The 23,024-nt window shown below is 37.0% G+C and overlaps 1 protein-coding gene across 4 annotated transcripts in view; it reads right to left on the reverse strand.

Annotated features, from left to right (window-relative positions):
* Positions 1 to 23,024, reverse strand: part of LOC123525321 (uncharacterized) — a 92,647-nt gene that overhangs the window by 39,716 nt on the left and 29,907 nt on the right. For all 4 annotated transcript variants that reach the window (XM_045304276.2, XM_045304275.2, XM_045304278.2 and 1 more), the window contains 7 exons: positions 17,430 to 17,585; positions 16,412 to 16,601; positions 14,522 to 14,645; positions 12,771 to 12,954; positions 10,831 to 10,993; positions 9,857 to 10,525; positions 5,305 to 5,826 (listed from right to left, as the gene is read on the reverse strand). In XM_045304276.2, coding sequence (XP_045160211.2) covers positions 5,305 to 5,826; positions 9,857 to 10,525; positions 10,831 to 10,993; positions 12,771 to 12,954; positions 14,522 to 14,645; positions 16,412 to 16,601; positions 17,430 to 17,555 — 1,978 coding nt within the window. In that variant the 5' untranslated portion in view covers positions 17,556 to 17,585. The remainder of the gene's footprint in view (positions 1 to 5,304; positions 5,827 to 9,856; positions 10,526 to 10,830; positions 10,994 to 12,770; positions 12,955 to 14,521; positions 14,646 to 16,411; positions 16,602 to 17,429; positions 17,586 to 23,024) is intronic.

Below are 23,024 nucleotides of genomic sequence, written 5' to 3' on the forward strand. Positions count from 1 at the left end.
GTCTGAAAGACAGCTAAATCCCCCACCAATGCTATGGATAGTGAAAGGGTAAACCTTTGACCTTTAGCTGTGACCTTGACCTTGGACTGACATGGCTGACTCATGAATTCTGCACAACGTCTTGATGAGGCGATCATTTGACCAAAGTTTCATGAAAATCCTTTGTGGAGTTTAGGAGATACAGAGTTCAAACCTTTGACTTTGAGTTGTGACCTTGACCTTGACCTTGAGTTGACATGGCTGACTCATGAGTTCTTGATGCGGTGATCATTTGACCCAAGTTTTATAAAAATCCTTCAAGGGGTTTAGAAGATACAGTGTGTACACAAAATGAAAGGCTGAAACCTTTCACCCTAAGCTGTGACCTTGACCTTGAGCCGGCATGGCTGACTCATAAGTTCTGCACATCGTTTTGATGAGGTGATCATCTGACCAAAGTTTTATAAAATTCCTTCAAGGAGTTTAGGAGATATAGAGTGGACAAAAAATGAAAGGCTAAAACCTTTGACCTTGAGTTTTGACCTTAACCTTGAGCCGGCATGGCTGATTCATGAGTTCTGCACATCGCCTTGATGAGGTGATCATTTGACCCAAGTTTCATATGAATCCTTCAAGGGAATTAGGAGATGCAGAGCAGACACAAAATGGAAGACTCAAACCTTTGACCTTTAGTTGTGACCTTAACCTTGAGCCAGCATGGCTGATTCATGAGTTCTGCACATCACCTTGATGAGGTGATCATTTGACCCAAGTTTCATATGAATCCTTCAAGGGAATTAGGAGATGCAGAGCAGACACAAAATGGAAGACTCAAACCTTTGACCTTCAGTTGTGACCTTGACCTTGAGCCAGCATGGCTGACTCATAAGTTCTGCACATTGCCTTGATGAGGTGATGATTTGACCCAAGTTTGATGAAAATCCTTCAAGGGTTTGTGAGATATAGAGTGGACACAAAATGGAAGGCTCAAACCTTTATCCTAAGTTATGACCTTGACCTCGAGCATGAAAATACTTTTTGAGTGAGGCACATAATTAGGTGAAAATGTACATTTTTTTACTATTTCAGGGGCCATAACTCTAGAAATAGGGGGTGGACCCAGATGAAAAATAGGAGGTGCGCAAGTTCATATCATGATAAAGATTCATGCAAGGTTTCATCAATTTATATCAAATACTTTTTGAGCTAGGCGTGTCACAAGGTGAAAATGTGCATTTTTGACTATTTCAGGGGCCATAACTCTAGAAATAGGGGGCAGACCGAAAAATAGGAGGTGTGCAAGTTCATATATTTGAGACTCATGCAAGGTTTCATGAATCTATATCAAATACTTTTTGAGCTAGGCGTGTCACACGGTGAAAATGTGCATTTTTGACTATTTCAGGGGCCATAACTCTAAAATTAGGGGGCAGAGCCAGATGTAAACAAGAGCACCGCCTTGCGGGTGCTGACGCTCATCTGATTTTTTTTGTGTAATAGAAATATTGTCCTACCCATGATTTTCTAAGTCTAAAAAGGGCCATCATTCTTGCAAAAAGCAGGATAGAGTTATGTTTCTTGATGTACAGTGTCCACTTATGATGGTGAAAAACTGTTGCAAGTTTTAAAGCAATAGCTTTAATAGTTCATGAGAAAAGTTGACTTAAACATAATACTCAACCAAGAAAATGATTTTCTAAGTCCAAAAGGGGCAATAATTATTGCAAAAAGCAGGATGGAGTTATGTTGCTTGCTGTACAGGGTCAGCTTATGATGGTGAACAAGTGTTGCAAGTTTCAAAGCAATAGCTTTGATAGTGTTGCAAGTTTCAAAGCAATAGCTTTGATAGTTTAAGAGAAAAAGTTGACCTAAACATAAAACTTAACCAAGAAATCTGATATTTTCTAAGTCAAAAAGGGGCCATAAATCTTGCAAAAAGCAGGACGGAGTTATGTTTCTTGCTATACAGGGTCAACTTATGATGGTAAACAAGTGTTGCAAGTTTTAAAGCAATAGCTTTGATAGTTTAGGATAAAAGCTGACCTAAACATAAAACTTAACCAAGAAAACTGATTTTCTAAGTCCAAAAGGGGCAATAAATCTTGCAAAAAGCAAGATGGAGTTATGATTCTTGACGTACAGGGTCTGCTTATGATGGTGAACAAGTATTCCAAGTTTCAAAGCAATAGCTTTGATAGTTTAGGAGAAAAGTTGACCTAAACATAAAACTTAACCAAGAAATCTGATATTTTCTAAGTACAAAAGGGGCCATAAATCTTGCAAAAAGACAGATGGAGTTATGTTTCTTGCTATACAGGGTCAGCTTATGATGGTGAACAAGTATTCCAAGTTTCAAAGCAATAGCTTTGATAGTTTAGGAGAAAAGCTGACCTAAACATAAAACTTAACCAGGCAACGCCGACGCAGACGCCGACGCCGACAACCGCTCAAGTGATGACAATAACTCATCATTTTTTTTCAAAAAATCAGATGAGCTAAAAATAGAAGGTGCGCAAGTTCATATCATGATAAAGACTCATGCAAGGTTTCATTAATTTATATCGAATACTTTTTGAGCTAGGGGTGTCCCGAACTTCGGACGGCAAATCTATATGCCCCCACCACTCATGTGTGGGGGTGGGGGGGGGGTGCAAAAAGAAGCATAATTTGGACAAAATAGAAGGTAAGAGCTATGATGCTTAAGACATGTGTGAAGTTTGAAAATATCTGGCTAAGCAGTTGCTTACTAGCAAAACTTTAACCAAAATTTCTAAGTTAAAAAGGTGCTTTATTTTGCCAAAATAAAAGCTAGTTATGTAACTTGTTCTGTGAGGTCATCTCATGATGCAGAAGACAAGTCTTACTTAGGAAGCATCTGGCCTGATAGTTTTTGAGAAACATGCTTACATGCAAACCTTTTGTAATGTGAACGAGGACAAAAGGGTGAAAACAAAAGCTCTACTATTTGAACAAGGAGCTGCGTTTTCAAAATGCAAAATCACGCCCTGCATGTATGACAAAAGGTGTTGTTTCATGAGGTTTTAGGTTTAAAAGTGAAGATCATATGAAGGTCAAGGTCATTTATATATCAGGGATATAAATTAACACTCGCCCAGTGCGACCACATTTGAAGCTGGTCGAGTCAATTTTCCAAAATAGTCGCCCAGTCGGCAAATGGCTTTGGATTCTCCTATTAATGTCAATATTCTGGGTTTTTCCGAGACTGTCTTATTAATATGCACTACGTCACTTAAATCGGCCAATCAAAATTACCGATATATAGTACGACCAATCGGAATACGCGGATCATTTACTCCATCACTAACAATGGCTGTGCCCATAGAAATACAGCACTAGAAAGTAGAGGTTTACTGAAGGTTGTTAAAGAGCTTAGAACGGCCGGTCGCAGCGACGAAAGGAAATATTATCAGGATTATTTAAAGACCTAAAGGCTAATGAGGACTTTTAATGAAAAATGGGCTGTTAACAGACCGCGGCTGCATAGAACACCGACCGCAACATGGTTTGTACTTTTTGTACAATTATTAATTTCGTAATTGCGAGTGACCTGTAACTCGACAATGTAACAAAATACTAGAATTCAGATGTCCATAAGCGTGCAGCCTCTATCAAAATGCCCATAAACAACCCAAATCCTCTAGTGCTTCAAAAATCATTCAAACTTTAAGTGTGTCTGTGTCTGAGAGGCTGTGTCCTATATTTAGAACATGTCATGCACTGGTTGATTACAACTTTCCTTTTCAGTGTGAGTTTGAGGAGTGTTCTGTAATTATATTAAGAAATTGATGTATTTTGGCAGGAAGCAAATTACAAGACTTATTATTAAGTATGTCAATCTAAACTGCTGTTAGTACATTTTCCCGCTAATAATAGCTGGGCCTCTAAATTTTAGGCTGGGCCCCTAGAATTTGCCTGTAATGAGCCCAGTTGGCTAATAGGTTCTGAGTGTTAATTTATATCCCTGTCTATATATGTTAACTTGTAGGTCTTGCCACAAGGTTTGCTGAGTGTATGAACTAAATTGGGTCATTCATGTGGGCTGCAGGACAAAAAATGCTGTTTATTAAGGTTATAGTCATTCATATAGAGGTCATATGAGGGTCAATGTCGTTTATATATAGGTCAGTTTGTAGGTCTTACCGCAAGGATTGTTGAGTGGGAGTATGAACTAAATCCGGTCATTACTGTAGGTTGTAGGATATCTGGTTACAGGTGTATGGATGATCAAGGTTATCTATATATAGGTCAGTTTGTAGGTTTTGCCACAAAGTTTTTTAAGAGTGTGACTATGAAATAAATTGGGTCATTTATGTGTCCTGTAGGTTGTAAGGAAATCTGGAATGTATGGATGGATGAAGGCCAAAGTTATCTATATGTATGAACTAAACTGGGTCATTTATGTGGGCTGTAGGACCAAAAATGCTGTTTATTAAGGTTTAAGCTAAAGGTCATATGAGGGTCAAGGTCATTCATATGTCAGTTTGAAGGTTTTGCCGCAATGATTGTTGAGTGCAAGTATGAACAAGAAATACATTCTGCATGCCCACGGGCAGAATGTCGAGCCAGCCAGCACCTTTGGCCTCTAAGTGTGACCTTGACCTTAGACCTAGGGATGTGGTTCTTGCGCAAGACACTCCATCTCATAATGGTGAACATTCATGCCAAGTTACATCAAAATCCCACCATGTATGAAAAAAAAAATGCTCAGACAAACTTCAATTGACCTTTGACCTCCAACTGTGACCTTGACCTTTGAGATAGGAACATGGGGTTTGTGCATGACACTCCTTCTCATTGAGGTTAACATTCATGCCAAATATAAACAAGATTGGTCCATGTATGTCAAAGTTATGGTCCGGACAAACTTCAATTTGACCATTGACCTCCAACTGTGACCTTGAACTTTGAGATAGGAACATGGGGTTTGCGCATGACATGCCTTCTCATTAAGGTAAACATTCATGCCAAATTTAAACAAGATTAGACCATGCATGTCAAAGTTATAGTCTGGACAAAATCGGACAGATGCGCGCACGCACATACACTGACCCGCCAAAAGTGACGACTATATCGAGCTCACCGCAAGCAGGCTCAACAACAACATCGGGGGCATAAAAAAATTCAAACGGTTAAGCTTAAATGCTTTTAGAATAAATATACCTGGAAAATCAAATATCAAGTGCCAAGTAAAACCAAACTTACATTTCTCTTGACAACATTTAGATGCAGTATTCAATATATTACACAAATAAAGCAAGTTCCTAAGGGATAAATCTGTGTTCCATTTCACATGCTGCATATTACCTTCTCCAGTATCTGCTGATTTTCTTTTCCTGTCACCTTTACTGTCTACAGATAGGTTCTGTTTTAAGGTGGACGTTTTCATTCCCTTCTCATTTTTCTTATTTTTTGACTTCTCCATTTTGTTCAACTGTTGTTTATTCTTAAACTGATCCAATTTGTTCTCATTTTCTTTTTGTCCAGTCTGGTCCACTTTGTTCTCAATATGTTTATTTCCAGACTGGTCTACACTGTTTTCTCCTGAACTTTCTGAGCCCTTTTTATCTCCTTGAGCTGTCTTCCTTTTCATATTCCTTTCCTCCTCAGCAAAACTTGATTTTTTGTTCACTGTACTAGCTAACTGATTTAAAATTTCAGATTTATTCAGCGGAGTAGATTTAGTTACTTTTGATGATGTCGAGGCTGGACTGCATATGGTATCAGATTTGTTCATGCGGTCATCTTGTTCCTTTTTGACAGGTTCAATACGTTTGAAGAATTTGGTTATAGGAGACATATTCAGACTTGCTTGCAGAAAGCGTTTCTCTGTAACAAATGAAGAAAATCAGCTAATGTCAAACCTATACAAATTACAGTATTTTTATAAAAAATATAAAGAACAGAACAAATTAGAATTATATTGGTATAAGTTTTCTAATTGAGGGTTATTCAAAATATAGGTAATATTACACTAGTATGTTGAACTGGGCATTTTTATGAGTAGGTTCTGCTACATTTCCACAAGAGCCAAAATAATGTAATACAAAATCAACCCACTAGTTATATTTTCTTTATATTAGTATGTTTGTACAAAAAGTAGTTCTTCAAACCAACAGACTAGTAGGGTAAACAGATTAAAGTACCTTGGTACAAAAAGTAGCCCATCAAACCAACAGACTAGGGTAAACAGATTAAAGTACCATGGTACAAAAAGTAGTCCGTCAAACCAACAGACTAGGGTTAAAAGATTAAAGTACCTTGGTACAAAAAGTAGTCCATCAAACCAACAGACTAGGGTTAACAGATTCAGAAACAAGAGGGCCAAGATGGCCCCAGGTCACTCACCTGAGAAACACACCATAACAGTGTTAACATGTTTCACCTAGTGATTTCATGGAAACAAATATTCTGATGAATTTTCATTAAAATTGGAGCAAAAATCTTGAGTGTAAACAAGTATTTTTTTATCTGATCTAGTGTTTGACCCCAGATGACCCATATTCAGTCTTGACCTAGATTTCATCAAGGCTATCATTCTGACCAAATTTCGACCAAATTTCATGAAGATCAATTGAAAAATACAGCCTCTATCGCATACACAAGGTTTTTCTTTGATTTGACCTAGTGACCTAGTTTATGATCCCAGATTACCCATATTCGAACCTGACCTAGACTTCATCAAGGCAACCATCCTGACTAAATTTTATGAAAATCCAGTTTAAAATGCAGTCCCTATTGCATACACAAGGTCTTTCCTTGATTTGACCTAGTGACCTAGTTTTTTACCCCAGATGACCCATTTTCGAACTTGACCTATATTTCATCAAAGCTATCACTCTGACAAAATTTCATGAAGATCAGTTGAAAAATACAGCCTCTATCGCATACACAAGGTTTTTCTTTGATTTGAACTAGTGACCTAGTTTTTGATCCCAGATGACCCGTATTTGACCTTGACCTAGATTTCATCAAGGCTATCATTCTGACTAAGTTTTATGAATATCCAGTGTAAAATGCAGCCCCTATTGCATACACGAGTTTTTCTTTAATTTGACCAGGTGACCTAGCTTTTGATACCAGATGACACACATTCAAACTTGACCTAGATTTCATCCAGACAAACATTCTGATTAAATTTCATGAAGATACGGTGTAAAATGCAGTCCCTATTGCATACACAAACTTTTTCTTTGATATGACCGATTGACCTACTTTTTGACCCCAGCTGACCTATTTTCGAACTTGGCCTAGATTTAATCAAGGTTATCATTCTGACCAAAATTCATGAGGATCAATTGAAAAATACAGTCTCTACCACATACACAAGGTTTTTCTTTGATTTGAGCTAGTGACCTAGTTTTTGATCCCAGATGACCCATTTTCGAACTTGGCCTAGATTTCATCAAGGTAATCATTCTGATCAAAATTCATGAAGATCAATTGAAAAATACAGCCTCTATCGCATACACAAGGTTTTTCTTTGATTTGACCTAGTGACCTAGTTTTTGACCCCAGATGACCCATTTTGAACTTGGCCTAGATTTCATCAAGGTAATCATTCTGACAAAATTACATGAAAATCAGTTGAAAATACAGCCTCTATCGCATACACAAGCTAAATGTTGACAGAAAGACGACAGACAGACATCGGACATCGAGCGATCACTAAAACTCACCTGCTCAGGTGAGCTAAAAACAGTTGATGATGATACAAGCATCATGTTTGCAACTGCTATTTGAAAGTATGACATTAAAGTAGACCATCAAATGGACTTATTAGGGTTATACAGGTTTAGAAAACACTGAGTCAATGGTGATAGAAGATGTTGTATCAACTTCATTGATAAAAGTCTGGCTTTTTTTAACAGAAAATGTATATGCAGGTAATAAATACTGCAATCAGGGAGAGAGTTTCTAAAAAAGCTGTTAGCTTCCTACTCAATCCTATATGTTGATATATGTAACATTGTAACAAATGCAATTATGTTGAATAAATATTGTTTAAACCAAATACTGCGATCCCTGCTGTAAATTCAGTCTTAATCATAAATCTATGATAAAACGTATATCAGACAATTGCCTTCTAGCTGTTCCAATAGCATAAGCAATTTAGTATTTATAATCCGACTGCATTGCTTAGCAACAAAAAAGAAAATGCACACAGTTTCTGATATTCTTGAAAGTTAACACGATGTTATCACACAAATATGGAAATCAACATGTCATATTCAACTGTAGTTATCAAAAATAAATAATGAAATTTTGGTGATTTAAGCATTGTAATATGTTTAATGCAATAAAATGATATTGTATTGTGTTGATTTCCAGGGCCCACACTGGGCTGAAAAAAGTTGGAGCCACCTTTTTTCTCGGGAACGGTAGGGAGGGTGCTGGAGAGGTTTCCCTTCCCGCGGCGCGTTGAAAATTTTTGTTACTTCCCATAAGCAAATGGTGATATTCTAGCTATATAGGGGGACTTTTGAATGAAAGTGGGTATACCTCTAAAGCAAGTTTTGTATTTTAAAATGTTGTTGGATGTTTGAAGCAACCTGTCTGAAACATTTTTCCATTACAGCTTCTTTTTGTTGTGGGCCTACTACATGTATGTAAATGCATGGCCCGGGGGCTGTGTTTTTGGTGCTCTCTGCTTCCCAGAAATCTACCCTGATACAGGATTACATTTCAAATCCATTCCTAACTTTTAAAGACATTCAAAAAACTTGGCAAACACCTTTACTAATTACTTACTAAGATCACAGACACGGGTCCAATGTATTTTTTTTTTTTTTGATTAATATGAAAAAACAACCTTTTTTCACAGAAATATGCTTTCTATATGTTAGTTAAATGAAAAAAAAAATGACAAAAATCCGGTCACAGTGTCATGTATAATTTTGTGACCGGATTTGTTGTCATCATTTTTTTTTCATTTGACTAACATATAAAAAGTATATTTGTGTGAAAAAAAAAGGATTTTTATATTAAACAAAAAATACATTGGACCCGTGCCTGTGACTAACATACTGACGGTGGCGACAACGTTAAAAAATTCACCAAACCATTCATTATTTTGCCGATTTATTTATTAATTATTTGATCCATGGAAATTAAAGGCATCAATCATTTAATCTGCCGTAATGACAACAAAACAAAAAGATTATTTTAACCCGATAATCGGTTGCTAATTGATTGCAAATTGCATCTTCTCGCGTGTCAAGATGTTTATCACACATTGTTATATGTAAAGTAAACGCAGACTGGGTAATACTATCCCGAAATAAGTTAATTTTATAAGGTAAAATTATCGGAACCAGTCAACTCTTTTTTAACATAATTTCTTGGAGGTTACGATTTAGAACGTCTGAAACAAAATGGCGGTCCAAATTACGAACATTTTTTCATTTTCGCCACTCGAGATTTTTCTTCGCCACTTTCATCGCAGATTCGCCAAATGGCTCGAGTGGCGAACGACAGCGTGGGCCCTGATTTCTAGTTTCTCGCTACAACAGACGGAGACAACTACAGCCATGCATTTAGAAAAATATTGTTTGTTTCCATTTAGCGTCTGTCAAGACATTAGCATTCAGCATTCATTCTACTGGTACTGGGTGCGACTTTTACTATTATACAATTATTGACTCTTGAGCCATTGGATATGATGTAATATTGCCTTCTTCTGGTGAATATCACATCATATTCATTGGCTCAAGAGTCAATAACTGTTTTATTATATGGGGTCAGGTTTATGAACACTTGTAAAATATTCCAAATTTCACAGAAAACAATATGAAACTTCCCTTCTGAATGTGAGTTGCTACCTCCCTTTAAATGGAACTTATCAAAAAATGCTACTTACTGGTGATTGGTGTTTTAGCTGGTGTACTTGTAACAGTTAATTCTGCACTCATACTGTCCAACAAGTTCCGTTTAACTGATGACACAGGCTTCACACTAGGACAAATGTTCCTAACACTGTTTAAACTTTTGTCAGCAGTTACTTCCTCTTCAATTTTTACCTCAGGTTGAACCGCTGTCCTAGTTCCAGGAATCAAGCTTTTCCAAGCTGGAGATTTTTTCACAAAGTTTCTTTTTAATTTTCTGATTTTACCTTTATTTGAACTTTCAGCTGGTTCTAACTTCTGTGTTTTTTCTGTATCAATCGGGTCAATGCTAATTAATTCAATAGTTTCATCAGAACTGTCAGTTAAATCAATGAATTCCTCATGTGGAAGATCAATAGTCACAGTTTTTGCTGCAGCATCAGGTCCAGGGGATTCAGTTTTTACATCATTTGAATGTGATAGACCTGGTTGTTCTACATTCACAACTTTATCAGTAATATCATTAACTAACTTTGATACTGGTGTCTCCTTAGAGAATGACCTCTGAGACTGTACAGGATGAGCAGGTAATTGATCCAATACTGATGTAGATGTTTTTGACCTTTCCTGATCTGAAGCTAGACTGCTACATGGAGTACTCACAGACATTGGTGAAGAAGGTCCTGAGGAAACAGGTGTAAAGTCTGAAAATAAAAGTGTGAAAAACATGACCTTTAAACCGTCTATAAACCTACAAGTAATTACTTGATCTAGTTTGAATTTGATTTAAAGTGTAAAGTACTAGTACATAGAGAATGAGCCACTGTTATGTATGTTTTACATAAATACAAGTTGCGCATTTGGAGCCTTACTCAATCATAATGGTTTGTCATACTATCCCCTCTATACTTTGCTAGTGCTTTTAAACATTAACTTCGGTTCAAGTAAAGTAAACACACAAGAAAGCAATAAAATCTGTCTAATAAATTTAGAAGACAAAATAACATACCAGATGTACTTGATGGCCCTGCTTTTTGAGGGGAGAGGTACACTGATCTCTGGGAGTCCATGAGGAATGAATCTTGACTTAACGGCTCTGCTGCTTGACTTGACGGTAACTCCTCCATACTGTCCACATGAACAAGGTAGTCCATAGGATCTGGCTGGGGATCCTGCAATATACAGTGGGTTTCTTTATCTAAGGTTTTTACCAGTGTTGGTATTCCCTATTCATTTCCAAAACAAATACAACCCAACTTTATATAGCCTTGAGAATTTCTATTAAATTTAAGAATCAATTTGAAAACATGTTACAACAAAATTGATGGGTTCAAAGAATTTTGTTGTTTATAACTGAGGTTTGTTTAACAAACAGCTCATTATGAACTGAAAGGTATTGGAACTTGGAGGGCCACTGTGGCAGAGTGCTTAAGATCACTGACTTGGAGGGCCACTGTGGCGGAGTGCTTAAGATCACTGACTTGGAGGGGCCACTGTGGCGGAGTGCTTAAGATCACTGACTTGGAGGGCCACTGTGGCCGAGTGCTTAAGATCACTGACTTGGAGGGCCACTGTGGCGGAGTGCTTAAGATCACTGACTTGGAGGGCCACTGTGGCGGAATGCTTAAGATCACTGACTTGGAGGGCCACTGTGGCGGAGTGCTTAAGATCACTGACTTGGAGGGCCACTGTGGCGGAGTGCTTAAGATCACTGACTTGGAGGGCCACTGTGGCGGAGTGCTTAAGATCACTGACTGTGAGGGCCACTGTGGCGGAGTGCTTAAGATCACTGACTTGGAGGGCCACTGTGGCGGAGTGCTTAAGATCACTGACTTGGAATCACTTGCCCCTCACTGTTGTGGGCTCAAAACCTCACTTGGAGTGTAGAAGTCTTCCATGCGAGGAGGCCATCCAGTTAGCGCGCAGATGGTTGGTCTGCTAGTGTCTTAATCAATGCTAAAAAGAGCACCATTGGCCTCTCCTCCTGAAAAGCTGGAAAATTACCGTATGATCAATAATTGTGTTAGTGTGATGTTTGACACAGCCAAACAAAGAATCTAACACACAATTTGAAATACAAGTTAGTGTAAAGACAATACATAACATGTAGTCTTAAGGGGGTGGGGTTAGAAGTGTGGAATGGGGAAGAGATTATATAACAGATAATAAGAAACCATAAAAAATATATCCTTTAACTAAGCATACAAAATGTACAAAAAATTTAAAACTCTATGGGGAGTGGGGGTAGGGGTAAAGAGGGTCTGCTGTGAGGTTGGATGCATGGAGGCATGGAGGATGGAAGTGGGGGAGGGTAAGGTATGTAGGAATCTGAGAAACAATATGAAATGTCAGTAAAAAATAAATATTTTCTTTCTTTTTTGAGGTAGGGGTGAATAGAGGGATGTAATGTGTGTGAAGTTGGGGGACTGGGGTAGAGCATAGAATGCCATAAAACTATAACCAACATAATTACAAAATCTTACCCCAGTGACAGTGACCTTTGAGATACCTGACCCTAAAACAAAAGATGTTGGTTCCTAACCAAGATCAATCCTTATGTGAGGTTTGATGATTATAGAACCTGTAGTTAAGAAGAGATATTGAATATGAGAAGTTTGCCACGAATTTTAACCAGTACTATCACAATATCTCACCCGTGACTTTCATCTAGGATACCTGACCAAAAAGCTACCAGATGTAAGCCCCTTACCCAGACCAACTCTTATGTAAAGTTTGATGATAATATAGGTAGTAGTTATATAGAATATTATCAAGAATATTAAGAATAAATAGTAAAATTGTGTTATGCAACAGCTCTCCTTATTCTTCGAATAGTCAAGCTAAAAGTGTGAACTGTAGACAAAGGGCACCATATCATCCATTTACACTAATGGCTCACCCTGAACCTCTGGTTCAGACGAGCTAAACTTTAAAACCATGGTTTCTTACTTTGATTAGAAAATCTCCAATGAATTCTGGTTTGATACACAAAACACCATAGTCAATAAGATGTATGACAGACTTCATGTTATTTTCACTGACAAAAATATATCCAATAGTGTCAGCCACCTTCCCAGGGTTCCGTACTGGTATTCTAAGATTAAACACTTCAGCTCCTCCAGATATCAACAACCTAGTAAAGTATAGATATGTATAGTAAATAAAAAGCTAACTTGGACAAAGTTTAACAGGCTCAATTAATGGCTCAATTACACTTTAACGAAATGTATCCTCTAATATTGTGTTAGTATGATGGAGGTAAACTAGTGTATGATACAACTAAGTACGACACCTTTGTAAAACATCAAAGCATCTCATGCTGGCTCAATACTTACAGAACAAAGCTGTAAACTGAGAGGAAGCAAGTTTGATCCCCAGGTGAAGCAATGCTCTCTGTCAAGATTTTATAGAAAGAAATATGTCAGAAGTGATTCTTCCTCAACCTTTCATTCATGTGCAGAAGTTGTCAGTTACTTGTGACAACAATGTCAGTTTTGGTACAGACTTCTGGAACACTGGTCAGATAAAACTGACTGCCATTACGTAATAACTAAAATACTGTTGAAAACATTTTCTTAAACTTGCAACAAAACAAGAGCTGTCTCCATAGGATGACATATGCCCCCGATGGCACTTTGAATGAGTAGTTATGGCCGATGTTAGAGTTTAGGACCTTTGACCTACGGAGCTGGGTCTTGCACGCGACACGTCGTCTTACTGTGTCACACATTCATGCGTAGTTATTTTAAAATCCATGCATGAATGACAAAGATATGGACCGGACACGCCCATCAATGCACTATCATGAAAAATGACCTTTAACGTCTAAGTGTGACCTTGACTTTTGAGCTACGGACCTGGGTCTTGCGCGCGACACGTCGTCTTACTGTGGTACACATTCATGCCAAGTTATTTGAAAATCTATCCATCGATGACAAAGATATGGACCGGACACTCCCATCAATGCACTATCCTTTAATGTCTAAGTGTGACCTTGACCTTTGAGCTACGGACCTGGGTCTTGCGCGTGACACATCGTCTTCCTGTGGTACACATTCATGCCAAGTTATTTGAAAATCCATCCATCGATGACAAAGATATGGACCGGACACGCCCATCAATGCACTATCCTTTAATGTCTAAGTGTGACCTTGACCTTTGAGCTACGGACCTGGGTCTTGCGCGCGACACGTCATCTTACTGTGGTACACATTCATGCCAAGTTATTTGAAAATCCATCCATCTATGACAAAGATATGGACCGGACACGAAAATTGCGGACAGACTGACAGACCGACAGACGGACAGACAGTTCAAAAACTATATGCCTCCCTTCGGGGGCATAAAAATAAATCTCCCAGACAACATAGGATCAATGCCTATTAGGACTGAAAGTTTTTGATAGTCTCTACCATACCTCATCTCCCATTCCTAACAGACAACAGATATAAAGCAGTTAGACCTTTCCATACAAAAAAACTTTTGTTGAACAAGATACAAATAGACTTGGCTGTACATAGGTATAAAGTTGGTAAGATCTGATACATGAAACAGAATACTTTATATTCCCTAGTAATAAATTATGATTACTTTCCCTACCAGTAAGCATTAGTCCATGTTTATTTACCTTCTCAGCTGACTACATTTTAATATTTTGTTTCATTATATCATCTTGACATTTTATCCTATTAACACTATACCTTTTGATAACCTTTGATTTTTTAGCACCTGCTATCACAGCCACTTTCCAACCAGTAAATGCTGCAGACACGTCACCCAACAGAAACCTCCAACGCCTGGCTGCCAGCGCAAGGGACATGTCAACTGAAATATTTAAAAACTTCCAAAAAAAATTCGTAATGTTCTTAAAATGTTCAGTGTTTCTTTATGTATTGTCCTTTGACACACATTCTATAACATGATAACACGACAGCACAGGACAACAGGACACCAGATCCGACAACGTGACACTTTAACGAAATTGTTGTCGTTTTGGAGTAAGTATTTTCAATTTTGTCTTTACTCAATGTGAATTAATGAAAACCAGATTCCTACCAAGTTTCGATGGCAGAAAAAGGCATCTAAAGGAATGTTTTCTGAATTAAAAAGACCACCAAATAATCGCACATCCAGCTAATCCACAGCCAGATTTTCATTGTTTTGGATATTGAACTGAGGATTTTTTCTCATTGTCTGCTAAATATCCCGGTGAAATATCCATTACTTTCGAAAATACGATGCGTTAAAGTCGGATGGGTAGACCAAAAATGTTCTGTCTGGCACCACATGATTCGCAGGGAAGGTTCTTACTGACACCAAGTTTTGATGAAAAGATGTTCTGTCAGACACCACCATTTGATCATACGTTTCCTTGCCTTTATTTCGCTCGGTTTACAGTATTTTATCGAATTTATGTGTGTTTTTGGGTATAACAGGTTGTTAAATTCATTTTTCTAATAAGGGTTTAGGTTATAATGTAGCCATTCACCGTATTTTGGTCAAAAATGTGCCTTCAAGGCTTGGTGTAGTTGAAAGAAGTACCCATAAATTTTTTTAAAATAATTTTTAGCACTTTGGTGCTTATTTTATTCGCAGAATATATTTTCAATAAAATAAGACAGGTTTCATGTTCAATTTCCCGTGTATATGGCAAATGATGAAAGAAAACTAATGTAGGGTCAATTGAGGTGTTCCGATTGAGTAAGGTCATGAGACATAGGAAAAACATAATTGCCGGTTATATAGGTATATACACTTAACAAAAGTTATAGCTATACCCTATAGTGTTCAGTCTTTTTAATTCCCGTTTTCAGGTCAAAACACTTACACAATAATGACAACAGACTCTCAACTAAATTTGTCCGAATACATATGAAACACAAAAAAATATGTTATGAAAAGAACCGATCACTTCCAAATAAAATAAATAATTATAAATATTCATAATAAATATTCAACTGGCATAGGAGTAATATTTTTAAAAAATCATCAGAGTTTAAAACTGTACTTATACGCAACTTTTGTTCACATCATGTTAGACTCATGCAAGGTTTCATCAATTACATCAAATACTTTTTGAGTTAGGTGCATCAAAACATGAAGCTGTACATTTTTTACTATTTCAGTCCAATTTTAAATTATCAAATTCATACATATAAGAGACTTTACAAGTATGGGACACGTCACAGGTTTATAGGGTTATCGTTCTATGGTGTGATACATATGTGCGGATGTTGATGATTGGCCCTTAGTATAAATGTTATTTTAGATCAACAATTAACATCATCTCTTTATTACATGCAACTGTTTACTCATGCAGTAACTGGATTTTCAAAATGTACTAAAATTTATATCACATCTTCAAAACTGTCAATAACAATTCATAGTACAGTAAATAGCCTAATGTTAAAAGGAAATTGAAAAAAATTGTAATTTATCATTAAAGAATGGCTAAACAAATATATAAAACTTCCTGTTTCATTCTAACAGTGAAAAGGCTATTACAGATAACATTATTTTTCATTGGCCTGTTTTCTACCAAACTGACTTAAACGAGTTGTGAAGCTAGATATTCTATATGAAGTAAATACCTTGATATTTCTGTGTTATATGGTCATCACACCATTCGTATTGTTCCTCATCCAGCCAGCTGCCAGCTAGGTACGAGTCCTGCACATAGTCTGGGTGTAACACCCACGTCCCTGTGGCACATGCTCCGAGGAACTTCTCACTACGTGACAGTCTGCCACATACAACGTGAGTACACATGGCCTTGAAGTCCTACAATATAAGTGCTCAACTTATGTCATATATAACATTGTTTAAAGTCCCATTTACAGCTAGATATAATATTGTACAGCTACTTTGTTTTATTGTTGTACTTGTGACTGAAGAAACAAGGATGGTGCTATAGTTTACTACTGTTGAATAATCAAAGGGCAGTAACTCAGTGAAAGGTCATCCAACAAGAACTGGGAGATAATATGCTAATCTCTTCTTGAAAGTAAAGCTTCCTGAGACTTTTTACTGAATTTAAACAAAATGAAATTTATCCTTTCATACAAGTACTTTGGTATGAACAGAGCCAACTGAATATGAGACCGGAGGTAATAAGTATACCCAGTGTAATGTCATTAAACGACAATCATATTCAAACTCAGCCTTCCTATGATAGTGTCCTCTCTGATAGCAGCATGCATACATACTTAGTTCTCTGCCAAGGCTGTATACATACATATATTATGACTGCAGTATTAGTTTAGAATTAAATATAATCTAACAATCTTGTGTTTCTTTAATATGTACTTAAACCAGGAACAATACACCCAGGATATTTTTTATATCTGATGCATGATTCACAGGCTATGGTGGCATAATTTGCAGAACAGGTACAGACAAATAGATGCTTAATCAAGTGCACTGAATTATTGACCAAAACATTCCATGAAAACATCTTTTTTTTATTTGGCAAAAATTTATACTAGTAAATCAGAGAACCATCCCATTTTGAAAAAAATAGCACCAGCAATTTCAAAGCCCTGTACAGTATTTTGGGTTACTGTAATAAGCTCAGACATTAATACTAAATATATAAAAAATAATCCAAACCTCTAAATCAAAGTACTTTCCACCAAGTAAGTGTATTTTTCTAGCAAGGCCTTTCCTTACGCTGTCACCGACTCCAGACAGCAGAAAAACCTTCACAGAACCAATCCGTGTTCTCAGAGTTGCCATGGCTGTTTAACTACAAGTGCTCTCTGCCATCTGTAAACAAAGAACATTTAATAGGTACTTAGTTATAAACAGTTACTTTAATTATTTAGTGATTTTTGTTTGCTATTTTACAGCTAATTATATAGGCAGTATCCCCTAGCCCAAAGTAACTATATTTTCCCTTTGTTATATTTTCCTCTGAAGGATGTCATATTTTCCCCTTGTATCAAAAAAAAAAACAAAAACATTTTGTAATATACACACTAGAGTGATTAACTTTACGAAAGTTAGAGCTTACATATTTTTCAACCCATCATCCCTACTTCAAATATGCTGAAAATTTAGGACTCTCCGCTGATAATTAAGTCATGCTAACTGTCTTAACTTCTCATCAGCTGGAAAAGTTCAAAAGTCTGGATTTTCCCCTTTTCTAGCAGGGCTACAGAAAACCAAAGTTTATTCTGAGAAATAAAAAAAATCACTAAAATTTCTTGATATTACAAATCATTTTTAAGTTTAAAATACATGCCTGCTTGTCTTTGTCATGCAGTAACTTGGTAAATGAGCTGCGCAATGAGAAAACCTAGTGGCTTTGCGACCAGCATGGATCCAGACCAGCCTGCGTATACGTGAAGTCTGGTCAGGATCCATGCTGTTCACTTTCAAAGCCTATTGCAACTAGAACTGTCACAGGAGTGACTTATACCCCCACCATACTGTCTTGTCACAGAAGAATGGCAACCATAAGAAATTTTAACAAGAGATCACAGAGTGATCTTGGCGCCCACCAATGTGCCATTTTTGAGTGTTCCAAATTTCAAGACTTACTGACTAGCTCAAGGTCAAATTTCATTTTCGTACACAACACTGTGCATGTGGTCCAAATTCGAAAGCTGTAGCTTGAGAAATTTATGTGAAAGTAGGTCACTAGATCAATCTTAAGGTCAAAGTTTAATTCGGTATACAAAACTATGCAAGTGGTCCAAATTTGAAGGCTTTGCTTGAGAAATGTGTAAGTAGGTCACTAGGTCAAAATCAAGGGTCAAATTTCACTTCAGAACACAAATCTATGCATGTGGTCCAAATCTGAAGCCTGTACCTTCAAAAATGTGAAAGTAGGTCACTAGGTCAATGTCAAGGTCAAAGTTTGTTTCAGTACACAATCCTATGCATGTGGTCTAAATTTGAAGCCTGTAGCTACAGAAATGTGAAAGTAGGTCACTAGGTCAATCTTAAGGTCAAAGTTCATTTCAGTATACAAAACTATGCATGTGGTCCAAATTTGAAGCCTGTACCTTCAAAAATGTGAAAGTAGGTCACTAGGTCAATGTAAAGGTCAAAGTTTGTTTCGGTACATAAAACCATGCATGTGGTCCAAATTTGAAGGCTGTAGCTTGAGAAATGAGAAAGTAGGTCACTGCGTCAAAATCAAGGTCAAATTTCATTTCAGAACACAAAACATGCATGTGGTCCAAATTTGAAGAATGTACCTTCAAAAATGTGAAAGTAGGTCACTAGGTCAAAATCAATGTCAAATTTCATTTTGAAACACAGAACTATGCATATGGTCCAAATTTGATACCTGTACCTTCAAAAATGTTAAAGTAGGTCACTAGGTCAAATCAAGGTCAAAGTTTTTTCAAGTGCACAAAACTATGCATGTGGTCCAAATTTGAAGGCTGTAGCAACAGAAATGTGAAAGTAGGTCACTAGGTCAAAATCAAGGTCAACTCATGTCAAGGTTCATCTTGCCACTCAAAAATATACATGTGGTCCAAATTTGAATGTTGTAGTTATTGACAAGAAGATTTTAAAAGCTTTTCCCTATATAAATCTATATGAACCATGTGACCCCCAGGGCGGGGCCATATTTGACCCTCGGGGGATAATTTGAACAAACTTGGTAGAGAACCACTAGATGATGCTACATTACAAGTATCAAAGCCCTAGGCTTTGTGGTTTGGACAAGAAGATTTTCAAAGTTTTTCCCTATATAAGTCTATGTAAACCATATGACCCCCAGGGTGGGGCCATATTTGACCCTAGGGGTATAATTTGAATAATCTTAGTTGAAAACCACTAGATGATGTCACATACAAAATATCAAAGCCCTAGGCCCTGTGGTTTTGGACAAGAGGTTTTTCAAAGTTTTTCCCTATATAAGTCTATATAAACCATGTGACCCCCAGGGTGGCGTCATATTTGACCCTAGGGGTATAATTTGAACAATCTTAGTTGAAGACCATTAGATGATGTCACATACAAAATATCAAAGCCCTAGGCCCTGTGGTTTTGGACAAGAGGTTTTTCAAAGTTTTTCCCTATTTAAGTCTATATATACCATGTGACCCCCAGAGCGGGGCCATATTTGACCCCAGAGAAATAATTTGAATCATCTTGCTAGAGGACCACTAGATAATGCTTCATACCAAATATCAAAGCCCTAGGCTCTGTGGTTCTGGACAAGATGGTTTTCAAAGTTTTTCCCTATATAAATCTATGTAAATTATAGAAATAAACAAAGGGCCATAACTCACTCATAAATTGTTGAACCAGTCTGATTTTCAGGGGGACACAACTAGGGTACCAATACATCATTCTGACAAAGTTTGGTCAAAATCCCCCCAGTAGTTTCTGAGGAGATGCGATAACGAGAAATTGTTAACGGACGGACGGACACACGGACGGAATGACGGACGGACGGACCACGGACGCTGAGTGATTTTAATAGCCCACCATCTGATGATGGTGGGCTAAAAAAAATTAGAATTATATAAACTTGTCTTTCGAGTACTTCATCTTGGGCTTCCACAGCACATATAAGTAATACTAGTATATGTGCCCAGGATGAGGGATGAGGTAAATATAAAAATCTCTATTAGAGAAACACTAAAAATGAATAAAAAAAAATAATTTTATACCGGAGACACACGTTACCACAGAAAAATGTCTTTACTTTTTAACTAGGACTAATAATAAAAAAGTTAGAAAAATACCTAAAATATTGAAAATCTAAAAATAGAATTTCTAAAAATAGACTAATTCTTGGAATTTAAGGGGAAGTAACTCAGTACAAAAGTTAAAAAAAAAGGTTACTTCCCTTTGATTCTAGGCCAATCAGAATGATATGTAATGAAAATGCATCAAAATTAACCTTAAATTCTAAGTAAAAGGGGGCATAATTCATGAAAAATTGGTGTCAGAGTTATGCACCTTGTGTCACATGATGTGGGTGATGAGGTGGAACATCTATTTTAAGTCTGAATCAATTCCATTTAGTAATAACTGAGATATAGTGAAAATGCATCAAAATTAACCTTTAATTCTAAGTAAAAGGGGGCATAATTCATGAAAAATTGTTTGTTTTGTTTTTGGTTTAACGCCGTTTTTCAACAGTATTTCAGTCATGAAACGGCGGGCAGTTAACCTAACCAGTATTCCTGGATTCTATACCAGTACAAACTTGTCCTCCGCAAGTAACTGCCAACTTCCCCACATGAATCAGAGGTGGAGGACTAATGATTTCAGACACAATGTCTCATGAAAAATTGGTGTCAGAGTTATGCATCTTGTGTCAAATGATGCTGGTGATAAGGTGGAACATCCATTTTAAGTCTGAATCAAATCCATTTAGTAATAACTGAGATATAGTGAAGATACATCAAAATTAACCTTAGATTTTAAGTAAAAGGGGGCATAATTCATGAAAAGTTGGTGCCAGAGTTATACACCTTGTGTCACATGATGTGGGTGATAAGGTGGAACATCTATTTTAAGTTTGAATCAAATCCATTTAGTAGTAACTGAGATAATAGATTTCGTGACGGGACGGGACGGGACGCGACAAAACTGTCCCCTTTATCCCCCCCTCAAACATGTTTGGTTGGGGTATAATTAGAGAAACTGTTAGTAAACAGTATGGATCCTGCACGAATGTGCAGGCTGGTCTGGATCCATGCTGGTCGCAAACGTACTACATTGGTTTTCTCATGGTGTGGCTCATATGTATCCCTAAACAATCTATTTCCAACCACCACCTATATTTGACTGTCTAAGACTTTGCATGATAAAAATCTTTACTAGCCAAATTTAATAAGTTAGAAACCTGTTCTCCCTCAGTTTTAGTACTTGGAAGCTTATATAAATTCCTTTTATGTAGCAGTCCCACATTTTCAGTTTTACACTGATTTCTTTTTTTGAAAATAATGCAACTACCTGTGCCCATGAAATTGGGAAAATAACAAGAATGTTTATTTTGATTATTAACTGTTAATAGTTTGCTTTTTTCTAGTAATTCTGTACTCCTGATGTCTTACCACTTTAAAACATTACTTGATAGGTCCCAGGGTACTAGACAACTTTTGGGGATAGGTACCCATACCCTCAGGAAGGGTAATTTTTCATCTACAAAAAGGGGAAGCTTTTAGCCATATATACTTTATTACTTTTCACACTTATTATTACTGTTTTCAATCATTTCTAACTAATGTTACTATATTGCAGCAGTAACCTTCCTTAGAGGCACTATAATACATTTGTATATCTTGAAAGAGAGTTCATATCTAGTTGTGTCAAAAAACTTATTATCAAGGGAATTTTCTTCTGAGAAAGGGGAAAAAATATATTATTCTATGAGAGGAATGGGGCCCATATTTGGCCCTAAAAACGGCCAAACAAGTGCCCTGTAGGTCACAGTTTGTGGTAGTGGTGCCAATCTAATAACAAGAGCACCACCTTGTGGGTGCAGAGTTTGCAGACGCTCCTCTGATTTTTTATCTCTGTATAATAGAAATATTGTCCAACTTGTGTGTTTTTATGATATTTTCTAAGTCCAATAAATTATTCTTGTAAACTGGTACTTGCTGTGAAGAGTCAGCTTTTAATAGCAAATAACTGCTCCAAGTTTTAAAGCAATAGCTTTGTCCGTTAAAGTGAAAAGATCACCTAAACACAAAATTTAACCAAGAAATCTGACATTTTCCAAGTCCAAAGGGGCCATAATTCTTGCAAAAAGCAGGATGGAGTTATGTTTCTTGCTGTGCAGAATCAGCTTTTGATGGTGAACAAGTGTTACAAGTTTTTAAGCAATAGCTCTGATAGTTTAGGAGAAAAGCTAACCTAAACATAAAACTTAACCAGGCAATGCTGACGCCAATCAAGTGATGACAATAACTCATCATTTTTTAAAAGTAAATCAGATGAGCTAACAAGAGCTGTCGGAGGACAGCAACGCTCGACTATTCAACAGCCTTGTCAACTGAATGAATACAAAAGTAGAAAAAGGGGCATAATTTTGTGAAAATGCAACCAGTGTTATGGAACCTGCACAGTGCTTATCAGCTCATGACAGTAGACAAGTGTGTGAAGTTTCAATCCATTCCCATTAGTGGATACTGAGATACCAGCTTACATATAAGAATTTAACCAAAAACTGCCAAGTTGAAAAAAGGGCATGATTTTGTAAAAATGCGAAGTAGAGTTATTGAACCT

This window comes from Mercenaria mercenaria, chromosome 3 (assembly GCF_021730395.1).
Source record: "Mercenaria mercenaria strain notata chromosome 3, MADL_Memer_1, whole genome shotgun sequence".
Lineage (NCBI taxonomy): Eukaryota > Metazoa > Mollusca > Bivalvia > Venerida > Veneridae > Mercenaria > Mercenaria mercenaria.